Consider the following 12,412-nt stretch of genomic DNA (forward strand, 5'->3'; position numbering starts at 1 on the left):
ATTTTCACGTTACACCCAGGTTGCTTATCCAAGTTTAGCTGAATTAAATGTAAATAAATATATATATCTTGGATTTGCTTGTGTTTACGTTGCCCAATTCCAGATATAAAAGCCTCCTGAACTTGCAAACACTCTGATTTCATGACAGCACATTTATTTGCACACAACAGCGTACAGAGTAGACCCTCAAATTAGCAGCACTATCATCAGTGTTTCCCTAACCTCGAAATAAAGATGTTCTCAAATGTCTTGTTTTGTCCAAAAAAACTAACAATATAACATTTAAAGAAGCTGAAAATCAGAGAATTTAATTAAATTATTAAACAAACACAATCCACACTCTGATTATAAAAGTAGTTTACGATGAATTTAGTGATTGATTAACAATCAAATCATCATTGCAGCCTTGCCATGCAATCCTACACACTGCTCCTTTAATGAAAGCCTGACCACAATAATGTCAGGACGATTTGGACGTGTTCTGCATTTGCTTACCAGACCGTGTCAGCCTCATCAGCTCTTCTGGTTGCTGCAGTTACAGCTCTCTGACAGTCCTGCTGGGGTGGAGAACACAGTATCACAGAGATTATTTATCCAAGGATGGTACTGTATATTCTCCAGAGGGAGGGAAATGCCAAACTCACCGCAGACTCTGTGAGGCTCGCCCTCTTTCTGTGACGGAGAACTGTAGGGATCAGACTGTCAACATCCTCTCGTTGGCTGGGACGGTCCACGTCACTCCTGAAAGGACAAAAACAATGGTTTGGACAGTTGGACAGACCATATAAGGTTCTAGCAAAAATGTTTTTCATTTTTGATATATGATGGTATTATTTGTTGAATATTCTGAACTCCATGAGAGCTAGTGAAAGTAATACAGGGTTCACAGTGTTTCAAGCTCACAAGGTGCGTTCAAAGACTTTAGTAAATTGCATCACATTTGCAGGATCTTGGGCTTAGAGGAGCAGCTTCAAGATGCATTCAAGGAACTTTGTAAATTCCATCACTCCTGCATTCAGTAAATACAATCATCGATAAAACATTTGTTTTGTTTCTTTCTTTTATGTATATATATGTATAAATATATATATATATATATATACATATATGTATATGTATATATATATATATATATATATATATATATATATATACATATATGTATATATATATATATATATATATATATATATATATATATATATACATATATACATAAATATATAAATATATAAATATATATATATATACACATACAGCGGAGAAAATAAGTATTGAACGCGTCAACATTTTTCTCAGTAAATATATTTCCGACGGGGCTATTGGGATGAAATTTTCACCAGATGTCAGTAACAACCCAAGTTATCCACACATACAAAGAAATAAAAACAAATGAGTCCACAAATGAAGTTGTGTGTAATAAAGTGAAATGACACAGGGAGAAAGTATTGAACACATGAAGAAAAAAAGGTGTAAGAAGGCACAGGAAGCCAGTATTTAGGAAGCAATCCTGCCCCCTATCATTGCAAATTAATATTAGCTGGATAAGTCCTAATTGGTGGCCTATAAAGGTTTCTCATTACCAAGGTGACACTCAAGAAGCATTTCAAGATGGGTAAAAGTAAAGAGCTGTCCCAAGACCTTCACAAGCCTATTGTAGACAAACATACGGCTGGCATTGGTTACAGATGTATATCTAAACTTCTGAATGTTCCAGTGAGCACTGTTGGAGCTATTATTCGATAGTGGAAAGAACATAGTTACACTGTTAACCGACCACGACCAGGTGCTCCTCACAAGATTACTGACAGAGGAGTCCATAGAATAATTAGAAGAGTTGTCTAAGAACCAAGGACCACTCCCGGAGATCTTCAGAAAGACCTTGAAGAAGCAGGTACAGTTGTTTAAAAAAAAAAACAATTAGTAATGCACTCCACCGCCATGGCCTCTATGCACGCTCACCACGCAAGACACCACTGCTCAAGTAAAGGCATGTGGAAGCTTGGTTAAAGTTTGCTGCACAACATTTGGACAAGCCAATGTTATACTGGGAAAAAATAATTTGGTCAGATGAGACCAAAATTAAACTCTTTGGCTATCATAACATACAATATGTTTGGAGGAGAAATGGCACTGCACATCACATCACCCTAAAAACACCATCCCAACAGTGCAGTTTGGAGGTGGGAGCATCATGGTGTGGGGCTGTTTTTCAGCATCTGGCACTAGCAGACTTCATGTAATTGAAGAAAGGATGAATGGAGAAATGTATTGTGATATTCTTGATAAGAATCTGCTGCCATCCACAAGGATGCTGAAGATGGTTGACATTTCAGCAAGACAATGATCTCAAACACAAAGCCGAGGAAACAATCAATTGGTTTAAGAGAAAGAAAATCAAGCTGTTAGAATGGTCCAGTCAATCACCTGACTTGAATCCGAATGAATACCTCTGGAAAGAACTGAAGATCAGAGTTCATAGAAGATGCCCCCGGAACCTTCAACATTTGAAGACAATTTGTGTGGAAGAATGGGCAAAAATCACAGCTGATCAATGTGTGCGACTAGTTTCTCCATACAGGAGGTGTCTTGAAGCTGTCATTACCAACAAAAGCTTTTCTACTAAGTATTAAATAAATTTCAGCAAGTGTATTCAATACTTTCTCCCTGTGTCATTTCACTTTATTACACACAACTTAATTTGTGGACTCATTTGTTTTTATTTCTTTGTATGTGTGGATAACTTGGGTTGTTACTGACATCTGGTGAAAATTTCATCCTAATAGCCCCATCGGAAATATATTTACTGAGAAAAATGTTGACGCGTTCAATACTTATTTTCTCCGCTGTATATATACATATATGTGTATATATATCACAAATAGTCACAGTAACTGATCATGAATGAGTGGAAGGTAATTGTGTTTGTAACCGGAGGGTTGCTGGTTTGAATCCCCGTCAAGTCAAGGTCTGGGGTATTCCTGAGCAAGGCACTCTATTCCTCATTGTTAATTTGACACTTTAAATGAATCCCAGCCATGGGGGGTGGGGGGGCACATCCTGTGGACTAATGCCAGTCCCAAGACTGGATAAATGAGAGGGTTGTGTCAGGTGGGGCATCTGGTGTAAAAATCACAAATAATCAAAAATATGCAGATTGTCCACTGTGGCGACCCCAAGAGAGGGAGAAGCCCGAAAAAAAAAGTTTCAGTAGATTTTTATAAGCAAGCACTGCTTTGAGCAGATTTGTTTCTAAATGGACCATTCCATGTCAAAGTCAAAATTCAAGCTGGATTTAGGTCACAGGTCACAAGCAGCTTATTTTTAGATTTTGGCCTTCTTTCAGCATAGCAGACCTGAGAGTGAAGTTACACTTTAATGTCTTCCTTTAAACCCTCATATGGTTTTATTAATTTCCCTCAACATCCCACACGGATAAACTTTTTTCTACATGTTAAAGAAAACTTCTCAAAGCAGTTCCATCCATTACCATAACAGTGGTTTCCCTCAGGGAAAAGAGTGTTTCTCAGTGTTCCAGGACTAAGAATAGAAAACTTACCTCAGAGGCTCTGTGTTTTCCACAGCAGAGCCTGAGCTCTGTTGTTCAGTCTCGCTGACATCGCTGTGATCTGCTGGAACACCGTCACCCCAGGGTCCTCTGATCTTCTCCCCATGCAAAAGCCCATGGGTTTCTTGATTGATCCCAGTGATCACCTAATCAGAGCAAGAAACAGGGACAAATATTGTCATCGCTTAATTAAGTATAGGAGAATGTTTTTGTTGCCCTTGCAGGGTTGGTCTGTCACTTCATTTGTAATTTTCCGAGGTCACAAGGCGTTCCTGAAAAGGGACAAACCCCTGCACTCGAACTTCCAACTTGGAAACTCTGAGCCACCCCACACACAAACATTTGGACTTTTACCATTAATAGCACTTCTTTGTTTCACAGTGAATCAGTCGAACACGTAAAACTGTTGAAGGTGTAACCAACTCTCACACAATGAGGGTGAGACACTCTTTTGACTGCCTTCACACACACTCCCACAACACACCTCCGATTTGTTACGCAAAAAAAAATCAGTTTATCTATTTTGTAGAAAAGGCCAGTTGATGCTCTGTCCAGTCTGTACACCCTGTGCGCTCGCTCACTGTTAATCAGCGGTGCGTTGACACACCGTCTCCCTATGCTCGGCATCTGAGCTCAGCAAGTGAATAATGGCACATGCACATCAGTGGTGAGAGGACAGTGATTGAGGGCAACCATAGCACCTCATGTGTATTAAACTGCTCCGTTGTCTTTATTAATTGACCGTCATTTGTATATTTCTGTATGTGATGTTTTTGTGTGATAGCTATTATTTGTGATAAATGGAGTCGGCCACATGTCTTCCACAATTAAAGGAGCAGTCTGTGATTTTTAACCACATTCCTTGGATCATCTCCTTTATTAAAGAATATTCTGGAATCTACATCCCAGGTTTCAAGTTCTTATCGGACACCATGCAGCGGGCCAGTTTCCCCATAACCAGATCTAGTTTTCTTTAATCTGATCTAGAATGAATTTAGGTATTGCCCATCTCTATCAGGCCACCCCAGAAAACTAATGTATCCTGTCACACCTGACATTAAAATACGTCCTTGATCAGTCTCTTGTCTCTTATATACACATATGTGTGTATATATATATATATATATATATATATATATATATATATATATATATATATATATATATATATATATATATATATATGCACATACATATAGACACACATAATTGCACATCAATAATTTTTGCCATTACAAAAAATGGAATAATGTAATGATCAGTGTTAATATTGTGGTGGCAACTACAAATAAGTCAATGTATGAGCAGTGATTAGTCTAAAAAAAACAAAGTATACATGAAGTATGAAAACCTTTAGGCCAGACAATATACACATCCTGAATCCAAATTTGACTAAAACTAAGGTTACTTCATTGTGGCTATAGAGAGAAGATTTCTAGCCTATTTACACTAAGGTTCAAAAATCAGATCGCACCAATTCAAAATATTTCATTTATCTGCTATGCTATTAGCTTAGTCAATATAAACTTAATCAAACAGTGACTTGGTTACTTGGTTACATCTAAAGCTAATCTGACACTGTAATCAAGGAGTTGAAAAGAGTCATTGCTTAGTAAATTCACATTTACCTTGTCTTGCATCAAATCTACTCCATTCCTCCAGTCCTCACAAAGAAGGGTGAGTGGTTGGTCATCTAGTAAAGTCTCTGAAGCTGGTGCTGGTTCAAGAGCAGACACACTCAAAACAGAAGGCCAACTCTGCATTTCAGTGTAAAGTGGCTCAATGAACTGGAGTTCCTCTTTGTCTGGGTAGAACAGATCCATGGGTTCAATCAGGTCAACTGCATCCTCTGTGGGAGAACTTCGATCAAAGTCTGCGTAAAGGAAATCCACGTTTTTGGACTCATCCGTTTCATGACATAAAATCCCCGTCCTCTCGGTCAACTCTGACTCTACTGGATTGAACAGGCTCTGCTGTGTTTTAGTAGAGACGGTGTCTCGTGAGTCCTGGTCAGTATTCAAAGGTTGAGATGTGTCATGTGAAGAAAGAGTCCAACCACTTAATTCCTTGTCAGTGGCATCTGTCTCACAAGTGTCTTGAAGATGCTGACATTCTTGAGTGGGTTCACCTATTTCCATGTTATCAATTGTGAAGGGAATGCTTGTGTCTGGATTTGAAGAATTCATTAGACTCGGTTCATTCGCATCATCTAAATGCCAAGAAATTTCAACAGAATTTCTGTGATCGTCATTATTCAGTTCACTTGAATTTTGAGAGACACTGACATCTGGGTCCGTTCCATCAAGTCCAGTTGTCTCTGGCTGGTGCATCTCTTCACTCCCTGTTTGAGCTTGTCCGTCTTTGTCACATGCTTTTTCTTCACTCTCTTCTTCTTCCTCTTCCTCTGGCTCTGTGGAAATGGAGATCAGAGGAATACTTGGTGCTCCCTCTTGCTGAGTTGTATTTGTGTTTATCAAAGTTCCATCTCTATCTGTGAGACTATTTTCTTGAAGATGCAGGCGGTACACCAAAACTTCTTGACTTGTTTCCAAAACCCCTTCGTCCTTTTCCAGTTTAAGTATGGAAACCTCCCTATCCTCCCCAGAAGGATAATCTGTTTTTTGACATTCAGTTTCTACTGCAGCCTCCTCCTCAGACAAGTTCACATTTTCATTTTGAACATTCATTGGTCCGTCATGGCCTTGCGCATCCACAAAGGAATCCACCGATTCCCGTAAACATTCATGTTCCTTATAAGTGCTCTCTTCAACACTGGTTTGTTTCGCAAGTTCTCCGAAATGGTCTGGGATTGGTAGATCATCGTTGAGGTCGAGGCCAGACTGGTTAGTGTTCTCGATTTCAAGGGGATGGGCACCAGTGTTGACCAGCACATCTGGCCAAACATACAGTTCAGAAGAAGGTTCTAGCCTTTCGTCCTTTTCTTGAGTATCTGCTTCTTCTGTGAGTTCATCGTTGATCCGATCTCGTACCACATCTTGGTTTGCCTCTCTCTTTGTCAGTACTTCACCTTCTTTTTCCTTTTTCTCTGAATCTCCTTCACTTAGTTCCTGTGTTCTCTCCACTGATGCTTTTGAGTCAGTCTCATTATGCTCATACGATTGCTCATTGGCGTCTCCATCGTCTAAGGATGGGACAAATCCTTCATCATGGGGAGTAACATCTACAGGAATGGCATGGTACACGTCGCAGACTGTTCCACTGTCACACAAAGAAATGTCACTTTGGCTCTCACAAAACCTCTCCGACATTGCCCCAAAATCGCTCTCGATCCAGGACTCTGGTGAACTGACTGCTGAGTCACCAAGTACAGAATCAGTATTAACACACTCAGGCACTGAAGAGCCAGTAGTAGACTGAGTGTAAGATAGTTTGTCTTCAATGATAGGCTCCTTTGTGTCCTCAACCACATGGCTGGAGATTGTGTCCATGTGAGGGGAATCTGACAGGAAGTCTTCAGTGGACCATGAGCGAGATGCAGCTGGAGTGAAATGGGTTGACATGGCACTCCTGTCTTCTGACACGGAGGAAATTAAGATTTTGGGTGGGGGTGGAACATAATCCCCCTGGAACCGGTAAGATCGCTCCTTTACTCTGCTTTGGTGAGGGTCATTCCTCGCCTTGTCAGCATCACTGTCGTGGAAGTTGATTCGGCCCATGGAGACACTTCGTTCAATCAGCTGGCAAGGCTCCTCTGGCTGAGTTGGGGGAAGAAAGAAGTTAGTGTAGATCAATGAATGCTCACACTCATAAAAAAAAAGGTGGAATTTCCAGTAACACAAGCAATATGTATAGACAAAATACATTTTATTTACAGATTGAATGGAGCAAGGAAAATATGCAAATGCATAAGGGGAAAGTGGGGGATTCTTACCTCCTCCATGCCAGGGAAGTACTCCAAGAACTGTGCCACATATGTAATAATCGACTGCTCGTCTGGTGTATTGATAGTCAGATCTGGGCAAATGAAAAAGCACACTTGCACACACTTGTAATGCTTTGACATTTCACGGCATTGATAGTATGTTTGGTAACTGTATCATAAGCCCCATAAGCCGACTTTGTTTGCTTAAGTAACACTCCCAAACACACCACAAGTCTGATCTACTAGATTCATTAATCAAAATGTAAAGGTCTATTTATTATCAGTACATGTTGGTAGATTTGTTTGTTCTGATGTTGTTCACTCTGACTGGTGTGGTAATGAAATGAACGATGAACTGGTTGACCACGCCTCATTGTTGCTGCGACGTGCATGAAATGAATGAAATTAAACCATAAACATGTGCAGTGATCGATCAGAATAATCATAATAAGAGCTCCTGTTGCAGCTGTTGCACCTCAAAGAGCCTCGACAAGCAAGAATGGCAGACGAGTAAGTACTTGGTGATATAGCATATGTCATTTTATAATACAATAATATACATAACATACAGTACAGCATGCTTTTGCTCATCAGGTCTCTGAACTTATGCTGGGTTTACATGGGGTAAAGTCATCACACTGACTAACTGTTTATTCTGCTACTTGAAGATGGAGGATAGATGTTGTGACAAAACAGTCACAGACAGGGTAACGGGAGCGTATTTTACCGGATCCCCACAGATCCAGAGAGACTGTCGAGGTGAATCACTGCTGTGGCCTCGTCTGAAGCAAATTCTCATTTAAATCAAATGCTGAACTGTCTGTTTACACTCAACGTGATGCATTTCATCATGTCTATTGTAAAGAAAGAGGACATTTTTATTTCATGTCATCTTGATTGTTTTTCTTCAAATCATAGAGTAGTTTGAATAAAAGTATTGGTATCTATTTCAGTATCAGTATTAATAAGAGACAAGATCGGGGTTAATTGGTCTGACTAGCCCTTTTCCAGGGATGCATGATATGGACTTTTTGCCAATATCTGACATGGCGATATGTCGGGGGTGCATAAAAAAATAATATTTGGATAGAAGGCTCATTGTGTAACATTATGTTACAAATCTGTTTTAATTAGTGACCTGACAGAATAGGCATTAGATCTGTCACAATCGCTTTGTTTTGGTCCAACATACTTGCTCAACTGCATTTACTAATGGTGTATATTAGACCCTTTATTAAGACCTTATTAAAAATGGGGTTGTGGCCAAAAAAGAAGCATTGCTAATTAGGCTGATTATCACAGGTTAATGTGTAAACGTTACCCTCAGGCTCCAGGAGTCGTGGGATACCGAGGCTGTAGTGGGCTATCCTGAAGGCGTCCTCCAAATTCTCCCTGGCATTCCTCAGCAAGGCCTTCCTCATGTCTACCTGGCTGGTGTCGATTGATTTGATGACAGCCAGGAAGGCCAGACCACTGGTCCAACTCTTCCCAAAGTCCTTAACAGCTACACCATACCTATTAACAAGGAGTAAGTTTACATTGTTAGACACAGTGTTAGAGAAGTAAGAACATTTTCATATTGTGGTAATATGAGTGAGTTTTGTTGATGATGGGTTTAACTCCAACAGTGCCGATGGCAGGTGAATTAATATTATTGAAATTTAAGTTTATATGATTCAGGAAAATCCTTGTACACATGAGTAAAAACAGACACATCCTTGCACTGAGGAAACAGCAGTATCTACAATACATTATAGATTCAGTACAGTGTGTTGTGTTTTCATTATAAATGATTGTCTCTGTTATAGGGTTTATTGAGAAAAGATCCATGCTCAGTCATGTCATTATTGAATTTAAGTGACAAATCCACTTGACACACTATAGTGTCACATTAGAAGGGGTTGTGCTTGCGGGAGTGATAACATTTACGAGGTTTCTTGAATGCATCTTGAAGCTGCTCCTCTAAGCTCAACATGCTGTAGATCTTGCAGAAGTAATTTACCAAATTTACCAAGGTCTGTAAATGCATCTCGTTAGCCGTTCCCGTTAGCCCAACACAAAGGGAAACTTGCATTTCTTTCACCCTACTCCCAATTAAGGGATTATGTATTTAAGTGAGTGAAATATTGCCTACAGTGTCCACTTGTTTGGTCAATGTCTGAAATCTGTGCGAGTTGGAAAAACTTCGACAGCAACAACTCCCCAAAGAAAGCCCTCACTTAGACCGGGATCTGAACTGTTGACTCTCTCGCTGTGAGGCAACAGTGCTTACCACTACTCCACTGTGTGACTGCTACAAATTACCACAAAAAAAACCAGAATACCATCAAACACACATTTCCCACAGACTTCTTGGAGCAAAAGTCTGGCGATACTTACTTGCGTGTTCGCTTCTGTACCCACTGTAAGAGTTTCTTAATGGCCTTGCTTTGTTCCTTTATGGCCATGGACAGCAGCTGCCTGTCATCTGACGGTGTGCTGCACAGGGACGTGTCAGAGTCAGAGCTGGTGGGGATGGACGACAGACTGGAGGAGGAGGGGAACTGACTCCTGATGTTCCCAGTCAGCTCCTTAATCTGGAGGCAGACAGAAAGTTAGATTACGGTTTGAATGATTAGTTACTTTACATTATGAGCACCATCCTCTACAGTGAACCTTGCTAATCATTATTCCACAGTTATTTCTAGCCAGATGAACTACATGCTAGCAGTCGGAGTTTCTGTATATTTGTCAAATTTAAATGCTTCAGATGTGCAAATATTATTCAATATAATAGATAGAACTAGCGACATGTCCAGGGTGTGACCCCGCCTATCGCTCCAGCTGAGCTGTCAGCTGAGATTGGCACAGCTCCCCCGCGAAATATGCTAAATGTTTTAGGGGAGTTGTTAATTGAAAAGGTGAAATAATTTGGGTTAACATATCTAAAAACAATTAAAAAAAAAATGGAGATCAAAATAATAACTCCTGTACTCTACTGTGAGGATGATGGATGCAGATGGAGGTAGATGATCCATTTTGGTGACCTCTAAATGAAGAAACTGAAATAAGAAGTGATTCCTTTGATGGGATGAAAATGGAAAAGATTTTAATTCTCTCTAACATTTAGACATTATGGGATAAAATGTGGAGCAATCCAGAATTGAACAATTTAATTTGCGATTTTTTTAACTGCATTGTTTAAAATGCAGTTAACAAATGCTGATTTGAAAACCATTAATTGTTCAGCTCTATTAACCAATTTACCAAATATGATTAATATTTGGGTTTAATGTCCCAAGTCACATCCAAACATTATCTTTAGTATGAAGTAGAGATGCACCGAAAAATACTTTTAACACTGAAACAACACGACCGAAACAGGATGTTGTGATGACGCATGCAAAAACTGCGGCCAGCACACGCCTGTCTATTCCCGCTTAGAGTCTGTCCAAGATCAGTTTGGAACACCAATAAAACGGTTCCAACAACATGTGAGTACACAGTGGAACAGCACCTATTAAATGCTGTGTGAGGTGCTCAGTGAGACGAGCTTCTCAGTCGCTTATACCACACTTCAAGTGACGCAGAGAGTAAGGTGATGAAGCAACGGCTCTGTCTAAAAGGGGGAGGAGTCTGGGACAACAAGTCTTGCTTGTGGTGGTCCAGTTGTTGCTGTTTGGACAAGAAGGTGACAGAAGAGTGTGCTAGTGATGCAAGAGTGAACTCGGAAAGCCAATGGCAAAATTTGATTTTTATATCCATCCATCCATCTTCTCCCACTTTATCCTGCCACAGGTGTAGCTGTGCCAATCTCAGCTGACATAGGGCGATAGGCAGGGTACACCCTGGACAGCTCACTAGTCCATTGCAGGGCCACATATTCACTCTCACATTCACAGTTACGGTTAATGTAGAGTGTCCAATTGACCTAATCCCCAATTTGCATGTTTTTGGAATGTGGGAGAAGCCAGAGAACCCAGAGAGAACCCACAAACACACAGGGAGAACATTCAAACTCCATTACTAGATACACTGGTTTACACCTGAAAAAAGTGGCTTGGGGTTTAAACTTTAAATTCCTCACATCTGACTAACTGGTGGAAAAGTCCAGGTATTTAGCGTAGGCTGGAAAACTGTCTGGAGAGTCGTTGGGTTAAACAATGCAGGTCATTCAGCCCTGACCTGGTTTCAGGTCGTTACCTTCACAAGCCTCTTGGATGAGAGGTGAAACAACTTCAGCATAACTCCAGTCCAGTTGCCTGCGGCTAACTACTGAAGATGACTATCTAACTATGACATGGATGACTCAGAACCCTGACAGACATCCAGGCATTAATTCCTGTCTGACCTGTTCAGAGTAAATATTAAATAATGACGCTGCCTGGAAACGTGACATAAGGTAAAAGGTATCACATGATGCAGTAGGGCTGGGTGATATGAATTAGAAATCACAGGGCCCAGCCCTATGATGCAACTGTGCAAAGAAATACAGGAACAAATGTGAAAGTCATCAAAATCTATCCATCTACAAAGCAATTGCTGAAGCTCTGGGAGAGCAAACAACTGTGAGAGCCATTACAAATCCTCCAAAAGCTCTTGGATGGAACCATGGTTTGTGCTCCCGAGCAGGAAATCCTGAAGGAAAATGTTCATAAGCAAGTGCACAATAAAGTCCAGCACTGAATGTCCTCGTTTAAGTCCTACACATGAGTCCAGTGGAGATGCTCTGGCAAGTCCTTAAATGGGCAGTTCATCCTCAAAAACCCTCCACTGTGGTCAAATTAAAAAATTGCTCTAAAAAAGGAGCGGGCTAACATTTCTTCCCAGTGATGTAACAGACTCACAGTGACTGCTAACATTGAAAGGCAGTTGTTATTAATAGGTTTTTAGGCCCATTCTTTTTTCTTTTTTTACATGGGATATTCAGGTTTTAAAATACATTTAATGTATAATTGCTTTAAAATTAAAAAATAATTATT

At 40.2% G+C, this 12,412-nt stretch overlaps 1 protein-coding gene across 2 annotated transcripts in view; it reads right to left on the minus strand.

Annotated features, from left to right (window-relative positions):
- The window catches only part of clmna (calmin a), a 31,454-nt gene that overhangs the window by 2,842 nt on the left and 16,200 nt on the right, over positions 1-12,412 (minus strand). Inside the window, exons 6-12 of one of the 2 annotated variants that reach the window (XM_058615597.1) lie at positions 9,831-10,027; positions 8,773-8,966; positions 7,461-7,543; positions 5,197-7,284; positions 3,560-3,714; positions 645-741; positions 496-557 (exon numbers count right to left, since the gene is read on the minus strand). In XM_058615597.1, coding sequence (XP_058471580.1) covers positions 496-557; positions 645-741; positions 3,560-3,714; positions 5,197-7,284; positions 7,461-7,543; positions 8,773-8,966; positions 9,831-10,027 — 2,876 coding nt within the window. The remainder of the gene's footprint in view (positions 1-495; positions 558-644; positions 742-3,559; positions 3,715-5,196; positions 7,285-7,460; positions 7,544-8,772; positions 8,967-9,830; positions 10,028-12,412) is intronic. The other variant, XM_058615596.1, reaches the window with a different exon arrangement.

Source organism: Solea solea, chromosome 18, assembly GCF_958295425.1.
Source record: "Solea solea chromosome 18, fSolSol10.1, whole genome shotgun sequence".
Lineage (NCBI taxonomy): Eukaryota > Metazoa > Chordata > Actinopteri > Pleuronectiformes > Soleidae > Solea > Solea solea.